Raw genomic sequence first — 19171 nt, forward strand, 5'->3', positions numbered from 1 at the left:
GCATGGACCTAGAGACTGTCATACAGAGTGAAGTAAGTCAGAAAGAGAAAAACAAATACCGTATGCTAACACATATATATGGAATCTAAAAAAAAAAAAGGTTCTGATGAATCTAGGGGCAGGACAGGAATAAAGACGCAGACATAGAGAATGGAATTGAGGACACGGGGAGGGGGAAGGATAAGCTGGGACGAAGTGAGAGAGTGGCACGGACATATATACACTACCAAATGTAAAATAGATAGCTAGTGGGAAGCAGCCACATAGCACAGGGAGATCAGCTCGGTGCTTTGTGACCACCTAGAGGGGTGGGATAAGAAGGGTGGGAGAGAGGGAGACGCAAGAGGGAAGAGATATGGGGATATATGTATACATATAGCTGATTCACTTTGTTATACAGCAGAAACTAACACAACAATGTAAAGCAATTATACTCCAATAAAGATGTTAAAAAATATATATATATCCTGATAAAAACTGATCTTGGGAGTTGAGAGGTATGAATACTTTGAAATGATGATCTCATTTAAAAAGTAGTTCAAATAAGATTTAATGGACTGTGGAACTATGGTTTTAAATTAATGAGTGTACCTAGTAAAAAGCTTTGCACTGATAAGGAATATGAAAGGTCAACTGAAATATTATAATTGTCTTAATAGTTAAAGCATCTTACTTATTAACATGTCAATTATTTTGACAGCCTTTTTTCGGGGGCAGAGGGGGTGAAAGCAAGGAGCTGTCTTTTAGCATCCTTATGATATCATTATAAATCATTTACCAGCTGCTCACATAGACACCACCCATGATGGATCACACAATCCAAATGCACGCATCATCTGAGCTTCAAGGAAATTTTGACTCAATGCTTTTAAGCCACAATTATATACCTAATACTGGATCTTGATTTGATTTGTCAAAACCCTTGAAAGTCATTACCCAAAAAGAAAAGGCAACAGACATCTGGTCAATCAACTTTATTTTTAATTACCCAAATGTGTATTAACCTTCGTATCCAGATACAAGGGAGGATACAAGAGGAAGAAAAGACAAGACTTCTACCCTCAAAAAAATTAAAATGAGCTGAAGACACACTGCAGAAGACAATAAAACTTAAGGAAATATACTGAGTAGCACAAAACAACTTAGTACAGAGTAAACCCACACAAGGGGGACACGATCAGCGACCGTGGCAGGGAGTAGAGAGGGTGATCGGGAAATTCATCCTGGGAAATGGGATAAAGCAATGGACCTGTGTTCTAGTCAACAAAATATCAGTGGCTTATTGTGGGCCTTGGGCAATTAAGTCCCACCGCTCCTGACTTCAGTTTGCTCAACTCTAAAACAGCAAGTAAGGACAAGGTGGTGTCTAAGTTCTTCCAGCTGTAACAGTACAGGATTCTAAGGACAAATGCAGAGATCTTGGAAGATGTGGACCTTACAGGTAAGAGGAAGGACAAGCACAAAGCCACAGAGGTAGGAAAAAGCTAGTTTTTTGTGCCTGGGCAATGTATACTGTAGGATAGCAAGGACCTTTAACAAGCCTGTTTAACTACTGTAAAGATTCTGAGACCGGTGAACTTGGAAATGGGTGAGACAGAGTGCTAAGCTAGGTACTAGACAATACACAGGAATCAAAATGGAGAAAGAGATATTGTGTTTTCCTGTGGTCGAAGTCTGACTTATCGTCATGCTCTCCACTTCACTCTACATTCTTTGTGTCTTCATGGAACTTTGTTACAACTCCTTCCCCAAACCCACACACCAAATAGAAGCAGAAGAGGGTGTGGTTACAGATGCCCTCTCTTTAGACCCGCACAAGTAGCCCCCTTTTGTGGGCCAGGTAGCCAAGAGCAGTTGCTGACAAGATGGTGGTCAATCCAATCAGCCTCAGCAGGCCGGGCACGGAGGGCAAATGTCTCTCCAAGAAGGTGGTGGTAATGGGCTTCGCAGGGACATCCTGGGTTCAGAGAATATTTGGTGTCAGTACAGAAAGTCTGTATTTCTTCCAGTTCTCCGAACATGACTCACACTTGCCAACCTCTAGGCCATGAAACATCACATTCCCTTTGTTCAGAACATTCATTCCCCGTTCCCCACTGGGCCCTTTACTTAACTAATTCTGACCACTAACTTCAAGTCTCAGTTTATATCTCACTTCCTTCGGGAGCCTTTCCAGTGTCCCCAAACTAAGATGACCCCTTCTTTTTACATTCTCAGCGTGTCATCTTCATGGCACGTGGGCTTTTTTGTTATCATCTGTTCTCCCCACCACATGTTGAGCTCTGAAAGCACTGCTGTATCATTATCCCAGCGGCTGATGCAAAGCAAGTGCACAATAAATATTTGCTGAGTGGATACACCTGTGGTCCACTCAGTCCTCAATCCCATCTCTGACAGAAGCACTAAGACAATGACTTTGGAGTGGCCAGGCTACTGTTTTTAACCTTACACTTGACAGACGAATACCTTTGACCTTTTGGACCCTTGTCCTCTATGATGTGTATACTTCCTTCCAGTCAGGAAAATTTCCTGGGGTTTTTTTACAAAATGATAGGTATATTGAAAATGCATTTTTAACCTAAATCTGCTCCATTTCATTCCACTCCTTTGTCCCCAGACAGGGGATACTGACATATCTTCCTTTCATTTCCTCCCCCCTATCACCAGGTTAGAGATTTATTCAACAGACATTTATTGAGTTCTTAATAAGTCTAGAACTCTCCGAGTAATGTCTCATCCGACCAAAAAATAATTTATTTTTTCCTAATAATCTGTAAGGCATGTGGCAGCTGCAATTTTATCAAAGTTCTTCTAAATCCCTCACCTCTGCCCTAACCCGTGGCATCTCTTTAAACATTCATGGGTTGAATCACTTAGGGGAAGGTCTGTGAATATATACAAGTGTGCTCTATTCATAAGTAATTGTTTTTAGAGGAAAGAGATTTAAATTCATGATATAAAATATAACCTACCACAGACTCTGGTTCGGGCTGCCAGATTTCATCCTCTGGGATCTTTCCCATGGCATGCAGGATCTGAAAAGAAAGCGCATCTTGGTGAATAACAAAAATGACACCATCTTTCTCCTAATCTACTCTTTAAATAAAGGACTAACGATGTCTTTTGGGACATCCATCAAAAACACCAGGGTAAAAGCCAGTGTAGTCCATTGAACCTTTGAAAAGATCCAAAAGGTCTTCGATCTACAGCATAAGAAGGTCCAACCATTAGACTCACCATCAATTTTAATAGCCGTGAACACGCCTTAATAGGGATGAGATGAGAGGAACTGTCGGAAAATATATAAATGAATTCTGAATCCTAGTGTAAACATGTTTGGTTCTATAATATTAGACCTAGGTTATCTCTCAAGTATAGCCATGGTGATCTTTTGCCCCATGGACTCTTTTTACCTTGGACTCATTGTTACTTTTGGGTTAAGGTATTCATTTCACCTGTGACTACTGTGAAAAAGGTGTTTCACTGTCCTTCAGATGGGGGTTCACGGGGAATTGGCTTCCAGGATCTCAGACATATTTAACCTGTTTGTCAGGCCCGTGAGTTGCTTCCTTCCCCACAGCCCATGACCCCAGGCCTTACCTCTCGGGCTGCTCTCTCCCCGGCCTCCACAGCCCCCTCCATGTAGCCACTCCAGTGTGCAGCAGTCTCCGTGCCTGCGAAGTAAATCCTGCCCACTGGCTGGCGTAGAACCCTTGAAAGCAAAGCAAAGAGATAAAAGTGGTCAGTCTCAGAGAGCCAGAGGAGAGCCTTCCCACAAAGACCAAGGCTGGTCCGTTTCCTCAGACTCTAAATGTCAGGAAGTCCATTGGCAATTTTGGAATAACGTTCATGAGTTCCTCCAGTTCTTACATGATCTTTGTCACAGACGAAAAGAAATAAAAGCCAAAGTTCACTCCCGCACCAAGAGCTTACAGGTAAAGGGACTGACATCAATGGAGGTAAAATAAGTATTTGCTTCACATACGTAAAGTGAGGGACTGTATATGCCCAGTCATGGATAGCTGGTTCACCAACTTTGAGCGAGGGGACACGTGCCCCCAGTTTCCCGCCTGGTCATTCCACCAATGAACTTGGCAAATCACTTCCTCTCACTGAGCTCTGGCTTCCCCATCTCCTAAGGGGCATGATCCAATAATTTTTAAAACCTTTTCTATTAGTAACATTTAACAGCTCTGTGAGTATGACTACGGCTCCAAAACCACCATTCCTTGAGCACTTAGCTCTACCAGTGTGAAGAGTTTTACTGCATTAAATTATAACAGTTAACATTTTGGGGGGCGCCAAACACTCTTCTAAGTGCAGTAATCTTTACCACAACCATATGAGGTCAGTACGATTATAATCCCCATTTTGCAGGTGAGAATATGGAGGTACAGAGGCTGTAGTGGACACTGTGGTGCCCTGCCTAGACCCCCCTTCAAAAATGAAGGACCTTGCTGTTCTTCCCTGCTCTTGGCCCATTCCAGGCCCCCCTCCCCAGTCGACCACCGATCTGCTTTCTGTCTCTATAGATTAGTTTGCATTTTCTAGTATTTTATATAAATGGAATCATATAGTAAAAACAAAAAAACCATGAAGGACTTATTCCCAGGTGCTGGAAGTGCTGCAGGAAGATGGCCTTCTGATGTCAGCCCTCTTTGGCAAGTGCCTCCACTAAAGAAAATTGCCTGGTTCAAGGTCATGCCTCCTTCCAGTAGCAATTGCATCCAGTGACTGATCACCACAGGGCTATAAAAACCTGACCCCTCGCCCCAACTTGGGACATTTCTGAAGGGCCATCTTAGTCCCAGAGCTCCCTGAAGGATCAGCTGAGGTCTTCACTGGAACTTCACTGGGAGAAACCCAACTTCTCTCTCTGCCCGCTCCTGCTTCCTTCCTCTGCCTTCCACAGATGTTGATGCCTAGGCTCTCCCTAGTACATATCCTACATGCTCATCTTTGCTTCAGAGTCTGCTTTGCTGAGAATCTAACCAGCAACAAAGACAAAGTAATTTACACTAGGTCATAGCTAGTAAGTAGCAGAACCGGTATTTGAATCCAGGTCATCTGACTCCAGAGCCCACAGTCTTAACCACTTACATCCTCCCTCTATTGAATTATTTTTTTAATCTTTTTAAAGAACTCCATGGCATAGCTACAATTATCCCATTTTACACATGAGGAAACTGAGGCTTAGAGAAATGTGTGCTGACTTGCCAAGACCCACTTGCTAGAAAATTGCAGAGCTAGGATTTGAACTAGGTCGACCAGATGTCAAAGTCTCCGTCTTTATGTTATATACTTTTCCTGGTGTATCATCATCATCACTAGTTAACGAAGAGTGCCCATATGCTACACAAAAGGACAGAGTGTCACAGCACTTAGTTTCTACAAGGGGCAGTTTGTTGTTACCCTGACAAAAATACCATAAGGGAAGCACCATCAACATGTCATTATTCATCCTATTCCAGGTTTCCATTATATTACAGATAATGGATGTGGATGTCCAGAGCTAACATCCAGGCTCTGTCTTAGTCAACACTGTATACCACTGGGTCTTTTACAGAAAACCAAATGAGTTGGCTTGAATTGGTGGGTTTTCCTTCACCTACCCTTATTGTTGCCATCAAGCAAAAAGAGGGGAGGAGAATAGAAGATACTATAGAATACTAGAATGCCGATAATAATACACAGCATAATCTGGAATTATTCATAGCCAGCATGGGCTGGAGAGCCTAAGCGTATTCAGGAAGGGTTCTCGGCAAGAGAAGGTAATTTTGCTTTTTCCACGTTCATTAAACAGTGCTGCTTTCACCACATGAATCACTGTTTTCAAACAGACGGAACCCAAATTGGAAACCTCTGGGAGCCCTGGCCAAATCCTAGAATTAAATATTAGAAGAGAGAATAAAGGCTTAGAGAATTAATCATGCCGACTACTGGAATGTAAAAATGTAAAAACCAAGAATTTATTTCAAACAGGCAAAGATATCTTCCCTCCACTTGTCACGTGGAAATCTTCTTCCTTTGGGGAAAAAGAAAGCCTCAAAACTGGGGAAGAAAAATCCCTGCCGTTTCTCGTGCAGGTGAGGGAATAGACATTATAGGATATTTCCACGTATACGTCCTTATGTGCTTTACCACTACTTAATCACTAAAGTGTTGGGTTGGCCAAAAAGTTCATTCGGGTTTTCATAACATCTTACAGAAAAACCCAACCCGATATTTCAGTCTAAGAAATCAACACACATTTCTTAAAGTAAAAAACCTTAAGAAATGTGAGTTTATTTTTTTACTAGAGTTGTACTGTCAATACTGTCCTCTGTCTTCCATTTGGAAGCAGAACATTTACTGTGTAATTTCTAGGCCATGAAGATAAAATTCCTTGCAGTATCCCAAATGTCATGGACCCGAAAGGTCAAGGGAACCCCTGCGGGCCAGTTGTCCTTGCTTGGATTGAGAGGTATGTCACTAAGATATGCTCTGCTTCAGTTTCCATCCTACAGATTGAAGCTAGTCACATGAAGCCTGAAACATGGCCCTGAGAAGGAATAAAGATGAAGGAGGGTGCTGCCATGTCACCACAAATGCCTGATATGATGGGGTTTATCTTGCTTCTTTCATGTGGTCAGGGTCAGGCTAGTGCAGGTGAGTGTCCTTCCCCCCCCGCCCCGCCCCCCACTGACCCCATCACTCCAAAGGCATTTTCCTGACACTCCTTATGGGATTGAGCATGAAACTAGCCACTCCGTGGTCAGAAATCTAATCACATCACAAAACTGATGGTCTTTCTCTGTTGAGAGGTTAAGTTTTGTATTCCTAAATGTGTTCTATGAAGCAAAGGATCCTATCTGCCTTTCTTACTCTCTATCCTATCCTCAAAATCACCCATAGGGCCCAGCCGTGTAACTTTTCCCCAGACATTCCATGAACTTGTTAGATTCCTGCAGGAAGCGTTTGCTCAAATGGTTCCGTCTGCCTAGAGTACATTCCCCAGTAGCCTTTTCTCTGCCTTCTACAATTCTCAGGTGGTATGTGTATTATGAAGCCTTCTCAGCTTTCTCTAGGTAAGGCTAGCCCATCCGTCCCTGGGCCCCCATAGCATTTTTATGCCCCTCTATTCTTAGAGTACTTACCATAGTATGTTTGAGTCAATGTTTGATATTCTCTCCTCTCCCCATCCCTACCCTAGCTCCTAACACCGTCAGCTCCTTTACAGCAGGGAGGGCTTATCTTGGTACAGGCAAACTTTGTTTCGTTGTGCTTTGCTTTATTGCGCTTCGCAAATATTGCATTTTTTTTTTTCACGAATTGAAGGTCTGTGGCAAGCCGGCATTGTCAGATGATGCTTAGCATTTCTTAGCAACAAAGTATTTTTTAATTAAGATATGTAAATTTTTTTAGACATAATGCTCTTGCACACTCAATAGACTACAGTATAATGTAAACATAACTTTTGTACGCACTGGGCAACCAAAAAGAAAATAATTTTGTGTGACTCGCTTTATTGCAGTAGTCTGGAACCGAACTCACAATATCTTCGAGGTCTGCCTATATATTGAAGTTTTCAGCAGAGTGTTTGGCCAATAGTTGGCACTTAGCCAATAAGTGCTGAATGAAACAATTACTACGGACATATTCTACAATCAGCATATCCAAAAATTAACTTAATGACCAGTAGCTAATCAGGTGGCACCCTCTGAATGATCTCATAGATGATATTTTACCATCTTCAGGAAGATGAGGAGAGTGCTCACCAAAGCCATTATGTATCCTCTCACAAGCAGGTTTTTTTTTTTTTTTTACGGTACGCGGGCCTCTCACTGTTGTGGCCTCTCCCGTTGCGGAGCACAGGCTCCGGACGCGCAGGCTCAGCGGCCATGGCTCACGGGCCCAGCCGCTCCGCGGCATGTGGGATCCTCCCGGACCGGGGCACGAATCCGTGCCCCCTGCATCGGCAGGCGGACTCTCAACCGCTGCGCCACCAGGGAAGCCCACAAGCAGGTTTTAATCCTTCTTTGACTGGTTTTCACAAACAGATTGATTAGCCATTTACATTTACTAATACCCTTTTTTTGTTGCATACTCAGCCTTTTACTCATCACTCTACATTTCCTATTTTGTTTAGATTGAGCTCTTGGCATTAAATGATTACTTCGTTTAGTATTACTTCGATGGTCATAATAATTACTACTATATTACTAATTCATACCTGGTTGTTGTCATCGAATACAATGAACTAAACACCAATGAGTCACACCTGGCTGCACAACACTGTAAATGCTAAAAGCCATTGAATTATACACTTCGAATGGGTGAATTGTATGGTATGTGAATTATATCTCAATGAAGATGTGAAAAATAACTTATGCTCCTGTTAACATACTGATTCTTGTCTACTGTATGCCATCTTGCGCTTTCTCATACACCTGCTAAGGAAGGTGAGGTCCAGAGAGGAGAAGTGACCCGTCCAGGATGACAAAGTTGGTTATTGGTAGGATCAGGGGGTGGAACCCAAGTCCCTTTACCCCCAGTCTAGAACACAATTTGCTTTTATAATGCTGTACCCATGTTGGCATTTATACAGTGCCCATTGAGGAAGTTCTACTGAGCCCTAAACTCAGTATAAAGACACTTCTTCTGACAATATAAGTGAACCCTCTATCTAAATTCCTATTCTTATGCTGCCACCTTCTTTGGTTCTATTGATTGGGATTGCTCCTTCAGAGGAATTAAGAGTCAAGGGCACCACCATGATGCAGAATTATAATGACTTCATTAGTGAGATTCACGAGATCCAAAGGAAATTGGGGATTTGGGGATTTTTTTTCCAGCATTTACAAGGAACAGCGGAGAAGAGCTCCACGAACCTTCTTAGAGTTATGGACTCAGATTCAGGGAGTTTCAGTTAGAACTGAGCCCACTTTTACTCTACCTTCCGTACTGAGTCAGGATCCCTGGGGGGAAGTAGGTCGTGTAGCAGCCCCCGGAGTACTGCTCCTCACACCAGTTCTTCTCTTCATAGTGCACCGGCTGCAAGGCAGAGTGACAAAAACTCAAAGGAGACTCAAAGGAAGCAATCTAGTCTCGAATAAATCAAACACAGTCCAGTAGGCTTCCTATTGGACAACCAGTATCTGTCTGAAATAGAGCCTTATTATCCCGATGTTTTTAGAGATAGGACTTTGGGCAGGTAAATGTCCTTGGTAATAGACTTCTAAGAAATTCTGACTTAGAAAGTTTTCTCACTTGGTTCATTCATGTCCCAGGTACTGTTCATAAGCTGCAATTGTCTAGCTCTATGTTTAAACTGGCCTTACATGTTAAGAAGTTTTTAGTGCCTAATGGTTTCAAGACAAGTTTAAAAAGGGATTTATGCTTACTGGAGTAAGGAGGATGAAAAAAGTAGAAAAGCATGCCTGTTAAGGAAAAAGAATGACCAGATTCATTTTTTTCATGCAAGTCAACTTCGTTGAGAGAAGCTAGAACAGACAGATTAATGTTTTCATGGGACGTAGGCACTTCTGTTGATGGCGATGCAGGCAGCTATCGGTCTGAAAAATATGTTTTTGCCATGAACAGGCAAAACATTAGCTGAGATTTTGCAAAGTTCAAGCTCTTTACTACAATAGCTAAACATGTGTTATCATTATTATTATTATTATTATTTTGTGGTACGCGGGCCTCTCACTGTTGTGGCCTCTCCCGTTGCAGAGTACAGGCTCCGGACACACAGGCTCAGCGGCCATGGCTCACGGGCCCAGCCACTCCGTGGCATGTGGGATCCTCCCGGACCGCGGCACGAACCTGCGTCCCCTGCATCGGCAGGCAGACTCTCAACCACTGCGCCATCAGGGAAGCCCAGGTATTATTTTGAAAAGATAAAATCAACACGGCAAGTCTTAAGAGAAAAATGTGAGCATAAAAATAGATTTGGAAAAGATGTTTTGTTTTAAAAATTTGCAGTCACACATGGGACTTCGGATAGTCATTTGTAACGAATCCTATTTACAAAGCACGAGGCCCTGTCTGAGGGGTGTAAGTTGCTCTGATGCCTCAGGCCCGGCCCTCTTCCATCTCATGAGCACCCTTCTCTGGCTGTCTCCAGCCAGCTGATCAGAAGAAAGGTTGGACTTCATCTTTCACCTTTCCTTGCTCCCAGGACAGACACCAAAGCAAGTGCCCATCTCTGTGCCAAGAGCAAACAACAGCATGACCAACTTGTTTTTTTTTTTTTGGCCACGACTTGTGGCTTGTGAGATCTTAGTTCCCCTACCAGGGATCGAACCCAGCCCCTCAGCAGTGAGAGCTCGGAGTCCTAACCACTGGACAGCCAGGAATTCCCAGGACCACCTCATTTTTATCACCAGCAATTAATCATCCACATTCTTCTTAGGAAAAGAGACTTTCCCATATTAAAAATAATCAACTTTTTGGGAAATTGAGCACAACTTCTTTCCCCTCCCACTGGGGTTTTCCCTGAACAACCATCTCACAGGTTGTCGGAGAATCCTCAGCTCTGCACTGCCTCAGCCTGAGGGTGTCTCAGAACATAACTTCAAAAAAGCTTGAGTATCTACCAGGGAGAAATATCTTGAACCGAATATTTAAACAGAAAGACCAGTCAATTTTAGCAGCTGTGGTAGGATTAATTTTTAATGTGTATATACTTTGGGTCTTGCCACCTCACTCATATTACACTTGCGCCCAGAGGCTATGCTTATATTTAAACTTGTTAAAAGGTGTGTGAAAGCAAAAAAATGAAACAAAACACATTCTTCATTATTATTATGTTTCTCTCCAAACCAGTCAATTCATCATTCTTGTTCATTTACTGAGGAGGAATCCCCCAAACCTTCAAGAGCGTGTGTTTCACCTATAACAAGTAACTCTTGCTTTAAAAGGATGAACAAAAATGACAAATTCAAAAGCCACAACAACTTGACTAGGAGGAGGAAAGCCACTGCAAAGCTGAGCAAAGTAAGTGTCTGAGGAATAAGATGAAGCCATGTAGCTGTTCAACTAGGTCAAGGCGTGCACTGCAGAGATCTGGATTTAAGAGGCTTAACAAGTTAAACATTCTTAGCCCCTTTATTAGATTTTCTCGTGCTTTAACTGCTCATTTGTACATCCTTTTCCATTGTCTTCAAGTGCTGCACGGATAACTGGATTTAATAATAGCTTTCAAAAGGTGACGTAATCCGTGTCAAAACATTAAAAACCCAGCAGTTGTGAATGGAACGAGAATGTCGGTTCATTGTTTTAAATATTGATGAAGGAGGTCGTTATGGCTAATGGTTATGGGCCCTTCGGGCCCTTTGACTATCACCAAATGCCCCTACCGCACTGCCTCCCTACCCATCCCATCCCACCTTTAACCACCCAGTGGGGAGGGGAACTACTTTGAATTTGAAGATCACAGCTTCCTCAGGCTACCTGCCAAGATGTCTAGGAAACTCAGCTGACAGGGCTCACCTTGAGCCAATCAGCATGTCTTCCCTGCTACAGGAAGAGCTCTGAACTCAGGGACAAGGGTAGCACCACCTAAAACACATCAGTGTTGCAAGGTGCCTAAGCTGCCACTAGCACAGCCAGGGCCCATACTCTCTGGGACAACTCATAAGTTTACCAACTCTGGTGCAGACTCCTCCGAGAATAGATCAGGGAAAACATGAGCTCTAGAGCCCTTCTTGCACAAGCCCATCCCTGCTAGCCCCCTGACAACAAAGCAAGATCTCTCTCCCTTAGGGAAGGGTTGGGAAGCCTTACGTGCAAAGCTTCTTGTGAGCCCAGAACTTTTGCGTAGAGGTCACAAAGTTTCTTCAACCTATGGGAAGAGAGGGGGAAAAATAAGTGAAAATGAGAAAGGAAGAAAAAGTCAAAGATGTACCTATGATTCCCATCATTCAAAAAGATTCTGAGCTATTGCTTCCACTTGACATTTCATTGTAATTTTTCAAAACAAGGCACCTTGTTCTAGTTCCAATATCTTAAATCTGTGAGGTCACAAATAGTTTTTAAAGAAAAGAAAGTGATACACTGCCTGCCTCACTGGGGGCACACAGCAATTTGTTCATTCATTCAAGAAAACGTTGTGTACCTGTTGTCAATTTCCTAAGCACTGGAGATTCTGGGAGGACTGAGACATGATTCTTGCTCACCTTCCTTTCTCTCCCCATCCCACTAAGAGGAAATGGGCAAAGTGGAGCAGGAAAAGCTTCGAATTCTGCTTCTGCCTCTTCCATGCTATGAGGTCTTGAACAGGTTACTTAAACTCTCTGACCTTTAGTTTCATCAACAAACTCACCTGATTTTTTTCACTAATGATGGTAAAACAATGTGGTCTCAGGACCAGCAACAGCAGCTGCATCACCCGGGAACTTGTTAGAAATGCAGATTCTCAGACCTCATCCCTGACCTTCTAACTCAGAAACAGCAGTGGCAGCAACTGTGTTTTCATAAACCTTCCAGGTGATTATGTTTGAGAACCACTGATATAGAGCATATGAAGTTCCCAGCTCAATAACTGGTACATACGTAATAAATGCTCAATAAATGGTAGCTCTTAAGAAATTTAGTCTTATGGGGGAATTGGATGTAAGCCAAAAGTTATAATTAGTTAAGGTATGAGATTAGACTTATTTCCATTCTGATTTTTATAGAATAGTATTGTTAAAGGGGATCTTACAGGTGATTTAGAGTTAGGCCAATGATTTCAAAAGTATTATTATTATTTTATTATTTTTAAGTGTATTTTTTAAATTATTTATTTACTTTTGGCTGCATTGGGTCTTTGTTGCTGTGCGCGGGCTTTCTCTAGTTGCATCGAGCGGGGGCTACACTTTGTTGCTGTGCGTAGGCTTCTCATTGTGGTGGCTTCTCTTGTTGTGGAGCACGAGCTCTAGGTGCGCGGGCTTCAGTAGTTGTGGCGCGCGGGCTTCGGTTGTGGCTCACGGGCCCAGCCACTCCGCGGCATGTGGGATCTTCCCGGACCGGGGCACGAACCCGCGTCCCCTGCATCGGCAGGCGGACTCTCAACCACTGCGCCACCAGGGGAGCCCGGGACATTTTTTTAGTGAGTGGGTCAGTCAGACTTCCATAGCCCTGGCCAAGCACAGTGATGGCAATAGTCATAAAGCAGCATGCTAATGGTGCGGGGGGAGGGTGCAGGGTTGTGAGGGATAGGAATGTGCTATAACGTAATTCAGGGGCTCTTAGTTGGTAAATATGTTATCAGTGGTGGTGTGGGGATAAATAATTGGTAGTGGTGAATACTAATTGCTGAAAGAAATTGCCACCTCCAGAGAAACTAGTCCTTCTGTACTTATGATCTGTAATAGTTATGCATCCTTCATGCAGGATGTACTGCAGACTGCCCTGCAATGCGGTCATTTGTCTACCTGGTTATCTCCTCCCCAAGTAAAATTTCAGCTCCTGGGCTATATCCATTTTTGTATCCTCCATAGCTCCTTGCATGGTATCTTATGTACGATAAACTCAATAAATATTATTTTGAATGCTTGGTTCTTCAGTTATCAGCATTGTGCCTTTATACAAGACCCTCATAATGAACATAACAGACATGTTGTGTTGGAAATACACATAGTATTAAGCAGTCTTTAAGTTTAAAAGTTAAGCAAAGTTGAAAGTGGGTAGAAAGAAGAAAAGAAGTAGGAAAGAAAGGGAGATGGAGTACAGAGGTGGGCAGGAAGGGAGAGAGGGGCAGAGGAAATAAGGGAGGAGTGAGGGAGGGAGAGAGAGGGAGGGAAGAGAGAAGAGGTACTTTTTTCCCCTACCTTTCCTCTTTGGTAAGACGGGTCAGTTTTCTGGCTTTGTGGGCAAGAATAAATCTAAAACGTACAAACAAGAAAAAGGAGGGGAAATCAATGGCTGCTTTCATCCTGGCCTCATTTCTATAGCTACACATGTGCCTAGTGTACAAGTTAAAAGTGAACCAGAAGAAACAAATCATACACTATCTAATTTTATGTTCCATGTTTTACTATTTCCTGGTTACATTCCTGACACTAAAAGGCGCCTTCTAGTTTTAGGGATTCAAGGGACTCAAAACAGATGACTGGCCATAATTTTTGCCTGGGATAATACCATGACCGACCCATCTCCCACTGCATAGCTGGTGCTCAACAGGAATATGCCCTGGGCCTCAAATATCTACCTTAGATGTGTCTGAGACTTTCCATTTTCATCCAGCCCTTCCTCTTTGGTTCTATCTTCAAGATGGTATCTCCCTAGTGCCCAGCCTTTTAGAATCCGCCTCCATTTCTAGCCCTACGATTGCCTTCAACTTACCAGCTAGCTTTGATCTCCCTGTTTTGACCCTTGGCTCTCTGAAATAAACTCATACGGATCCTGAAAGCCATCTCAATTTTGGCTTCTCCAGGTAACCACCGCCCATGACATCCCCATCTGTGCTGCTTTTCCCTGCCAAGCTGAGAACTGGGCTAGTCTTCGTCCCTCTCTAGTGGGACCTGGGAAATCTCAGCATCCCATGTAAATACCATAGATGCCTCCACAGCCTCCACAAGAAGCCCTCTTAGTGAAACACCCTAAGTCAAATCTTCATATCATGTTTTCACAAAAGATAGCTTACCAGAATATATCAACCCCTAGTATTAAACATGAAGCAGAAAACTAGTTTAACAAATTTTCATATGTTACTGGTATTCTAATTCCTTTCTAAATATTAATTTGTTTGAAGACATTATTTTTTAAAAAGCAATAAGATTTTTCCAACTGCTGAATTTGGAGAAGAGTGACGTTGGGTAAAAAATTATTGAACACAGTTTGGGGCACATTTATTAACAGTATAGGAATACGTTGTCAACGTGGAAGATTATCACACCACCATAAGCATGCCTTACCCTATTATGGCGGCATAGCTGCCATCAGGTTTGGTATCATCCAACGTGTAGGCAACTGGAGCTTCCTCTCCTTCGATAATCATGCTTCCACAGTAATCTTGGAGAAGAGCAAAATGGAAAAAGGCATTCATCACCCTATCAAGCTACCCTTAGCAGTTACGACGAAGCACACGTTTTTCAACCTGAGAAGCCCAAAGGCTGAAAATAAGATATTATACCCTAAATATACAAAGTCCAACCAAGCTGATGTCAAAAGGAAGGCTAAGGAGCCAACATTTGGTGAAAAACTCAAACGGTAAGCCCCTCTCTGCAAAGAAGCAACGTGATATTATGAATTAATCCCGGCCAACATTTAATGAAATCTTGTTTTCCTTGCTGTTAATACGTGTGCCCCTCTTTCCTCTTTCACAGGAAATCAGATAAAACCAAAGATGTGTTAAAGAAACGCTAGTCTATTACTGTAAAGTAGAAGGGACTGAACATTCACCTTTTATGAGGAGCCACTTATTCGACGCTAACTAGTTCTTGATTATCTAGAGACAGGGCATAGAGGACCCAGATGACTAAAATGCACAGAGTCCCTCCACTTTTCCACCCTCCTCCTTAAAAGGGAGGGGATATATGTATACACATAGCTGATTCACTTTGTTGTACAGCAGACACTAACACACCATTGTAAAGCAACTATACTCCAATAAAAATAAATAAAGAAAAAGAAAAAGATATCTTTGCTGGATATAGAAAAAATAATAAGAAAATAAAATGCACAGAGTCCCAAACCCTCATTTCAAACAGGACCTCCGGAACAACTTGGAAAACAATTTCAGCTCATTCTGCACAAAAGTGCTTCTCTCATTCCCCTCCTGAACAAAATATATTAATTTCAACAAAAGAATACAACAGAGCAATGGTGAAAATGTCAGGGCAGAATTTGAAATGTTATAATAAGATCCGATTACAGTGTACCACTCCTCCTGCTTCATCATTTACTTGCAAATTGAGGTTGTTCGAACAAAATTATGGTGGAAGACCTGGGAACTAATGTTGTATAGAAAATCCAATGAGTGGGTTTCAAAATGAGGAAGAAAGAACAGAGAAATAACTTGGAGGGTATGCACTGTCCCGACCTGTGTGGGAGCAGACACACCTGTAGGCCTTTTTACCTGCACTTGCTTCTCTCTCTCTCCCCCCACGACTCTCCCCACTTTGCATCTATAGTCCTAGTCAGTCACTGGATTGAGGGGTACTTGCATGCCCCTCAGGTGTACTGGGGCTAAAAAAACATTGAGAAAAACTGAAATAGGGGAAGGAGAAATGTTTAAAGTTTGTCGAAGAATTTAAGAAGATTTAAGAATACAACAGAAATAGTTAAGGAATCACCTTGTTATAAGGAGACAAGAAAGAGGACAGGATGTGATAAGGGAAAAGAGCAAGGGCTCAGGGGTCACTTGGGGTTCTGCTGGACTGGACAGAGGGATCATGCAGGACACCAGGCTGGCTGGGGTGGAGGCCCTGCTTTCTGGGTGGAGGGGCTCCTTGGACACGTCCTTCACAGCACAAAGTTGGTCTCTGCACCATGCATGTGCACTGGGCGGAAGTGAAGGAACAAGGGGCAGAGGGAAGAGTCCTGTTCATGCCAGAACAAACCACGTGGCATCAGCAGCAGTTCTATCATTTGTAGGTAGAAAGCTCAGGAGCTCTGCCCATGCACATGGGACTTCCAGTTAGCCTGGTTCAGCCTCACTCTTAAAAAGGAAGGGCCATTCAAGGACATCTAGACATTGAACAAAATTCTTTAACAAAAGAAGCAAAGACAAAAGCAGAAACAAACTAACAAACAAAAAGGAACTCTCAGGAAGAAAAGACAAAGAGTAGAAGAAATTTCCCCCAAAGTGGCAAGTAACATTCTCAAGGAGAAAAAAGAAGATATTGTACCTATGGGAGGTAACAAAGAGGACTATTCAGAATAAAATAATTCAGGAGAAGCTTTTTGAGTGTGAAGTGTGGAAGGAGGAGTTCTGAAAAGACGATCACATTCATCTGGAAGAATAACTGACATTTACCAAGGACAAAATTACAGGAAAAATAATGAAGAGAGAATATCCTACCAGATGTCAAACATATTATAAAGCTACGGGGATTAAAACAGTACAGTGCTGCCAAAGGATTACAGAATATAAATCTGTGTTCTCCAAAGTGGGGTGTGCACACCTAGATTGCACATCTGGATAGTGGAGAAAGATATTAGAGAATCTTATTTTTCAATTCCAGCTTTTCAAAAATGACTACTCTTGTATATTTTATAAGAAAAACAATACACTTTTTTCCAGTGGTCCATGTACATAATTTAGGAATAAATATATTCAGTGGTAGTTGATGTTTAATTTTTTAAATATAGGGCTATAAAAAATATTTGGAGCCCAGTGACAAAAATCAGTGGAAAAGAATTGTTGGTCCAGAAAAGCCGAATGTAGATACATTTCATAGGAGAATGAAACCATCATAAAAAAATTAAAAAAAACTGGTACACTGGGAGAAAATATTTGCAACACATACAGAAAAAAATTAATAAGCACAGGATAAATAGATAATTTACAAAATGATTTCACACAGCCCTGAAGCCTTATTCATGATGAAACTTACAAATTATAGATAAATGGGACGTTTTCCCCTACTGATTGGCAGAAAGTTAAAAATATTAATTAGCTGGTCTACCCAAGTCAATTGACTTTGTAATTGCACTTTTACAAATTTATCAAAAGGAAATGCTCCTATTCAAATCTTCAGAGCAATATGAAGGAAGCTGTTTATTGTAGCATAGTGTATAATAGCAAAAACTGGGAAACAATCGAAATGCCTATCATCAGCATACCTATCGGGCACATTTTGATAGAGCCATACAGTGAAATACTGTTTATTCAGTTGTTGAAATGAGGTAGATTTAAATGCACTGATGTGGAGAAATGTCTGTGGCATACCATTAATAGGAAAGAGCAAATTTCAGTATAATGTGTATTATGATTTTTTTAAAAAATGGTTTGGGGAAAGTATATAACATTTATTTAAAATTATATTTGCATATAAATGTTATGCATATTCTTTAATATACATTTAAAGTATATATACATTTCAATATATGTGTACAATATATTGAAAATATTACCTGTGCCTACAATAAATCTCTAAGGATAAACAACTTACATTTTTAACAGTGGTTCCCCAAGGGCGGAGGGGCAATTGGAGAGGGACATTTTTCATACACTTTTATTTTTTGGAAGTTTTATAGTGAATAAGTTCACTTCTGTAATTTTTTTTAAAAGCAGGTACTGCTTCTGTTATTTTAAACTTCAGTTGAAATCATTTAGATTTAAGGGAAAATAGAAATGGTGTAGATGAGCAAAAGCGAGGGATACTGAAAGATATAAGGCTTTGGCAAGAGCCTGCTCTCTCCAGGTAAGTGGGGATGGGAGGCAAAGCTAAGGTGGCTGTGATGCACCCCCTGCCCCTGCAGGGACCCCAGGAGGGCAGGGTGTTGATGGTGAGGGTGGCTGAGCTTAGGATGATTTGGTGGGAGACCAGCAAAGAAGAGGGGGCCCTTCCTTGTAAACTCACAAAGATATTACACACTTAAGAAACTGGAAAGCATTTCCTGGGACAATCATTCTACAAGCCAGCAAGAACTGGCTAGGGCTACCTGTATCAAAAGGCAAAAAGTTACCTTCTCTTTAATAGTCCAAACCACGCTGCACTTACAAAACAAACAAACAGTAATCTTGACTGATTGATTGCTGAGTGCCTCATATGTGCCAGTCACTGTGCTAGGCTGTTTGGGGCTGCAAAAATCACCCCCTTTGAATCTGGTTAACTCATATGCCCTGTGCTTTTGCATTACTCATTAACCACAGTGCCTTTAGGGATGGCATTGAAAGCCTGACACAAAGCAAATAACTTCTTACAAGAGTTAACTTCCTCAGATTTCATTCCCTTATAGAATCCTTCAAAATATTGTTATTGAATTGCTTATCGATGTAACAGGAATGGTATTGGATGTGAGTCTTGAAGCCCTCCCCTGTGTTTCTATAATAGCCTAGGTAACACCAACAGTGTACTCAATACATTGTAATGCAATTATCAGTTTACAAGACTGGCTTCCTCCCAAGTCTGGATTTTCTGGGCAAGGAAACATGCCTTTGAATTCCCAATGCCTAGCACAGCGCCTGTCATACAATAGATGCTCAGTAGAGGTTGGCTGAGGAAACACATTCAATTTCTCAAAAGAAACTGAAAAT

The 19171-nt window shown here is 41.9% G+C and overlaps 1 protein-coding gene across 1 annotated transcript in view; it reads right to left on the minus strand.

Annotated features, from left to right (window-relative positions):
• Positions 1 to 959: 959 nt before the first annotated feature.
• Positions 960 to 19171, minus strand: part of MAOB (monoamine oxidase B) — a 110900-nt gene continuing 92688 nt past the window's right edge. The window contains exons 9-15 of the mRNA XM_082681444.1: positions 14883 to 14979; positions 13797 to 13850; positions 11770 to 11827; positions 8936 to 9033; positions 3601 to 3712; positions 2973 to 3035; positions 960 to 1957 (exon numbers count right to left, since the gene is read on the minus strand). Coding sequence (XP_082537570.1) covers positions 1805 to 1957; positions 2973 to 3035; positions 3601 to 3712; positions 8936 to 9033; positions 11770 to 11827; positions 13797 to 13850; positions 14883 to 14979 — 635 coding nt within the window. The 3' untranslated portion in view covers positions 960 to 1804. The remainder of the gene's footprint in view (positions 1958 to 2972; positions 3036 to 3600; positions 3713 to 8935; positions 9034 to 11769; positions 11828 to 13796; positions 13851 to 14882; positions 14980 to 19171) is intronic.

The sequence above is a fragment of the Grampus griseus genome (genome assembly GCF_964374135.1).
Source record: "Grampus griseus genome assembly, chromosome: X".
NCBI lineage: Eukaryota > Metazoa > Chordata > Mammalia > Artiodactyla > Delphinidae > Grampus > Grampus griseus.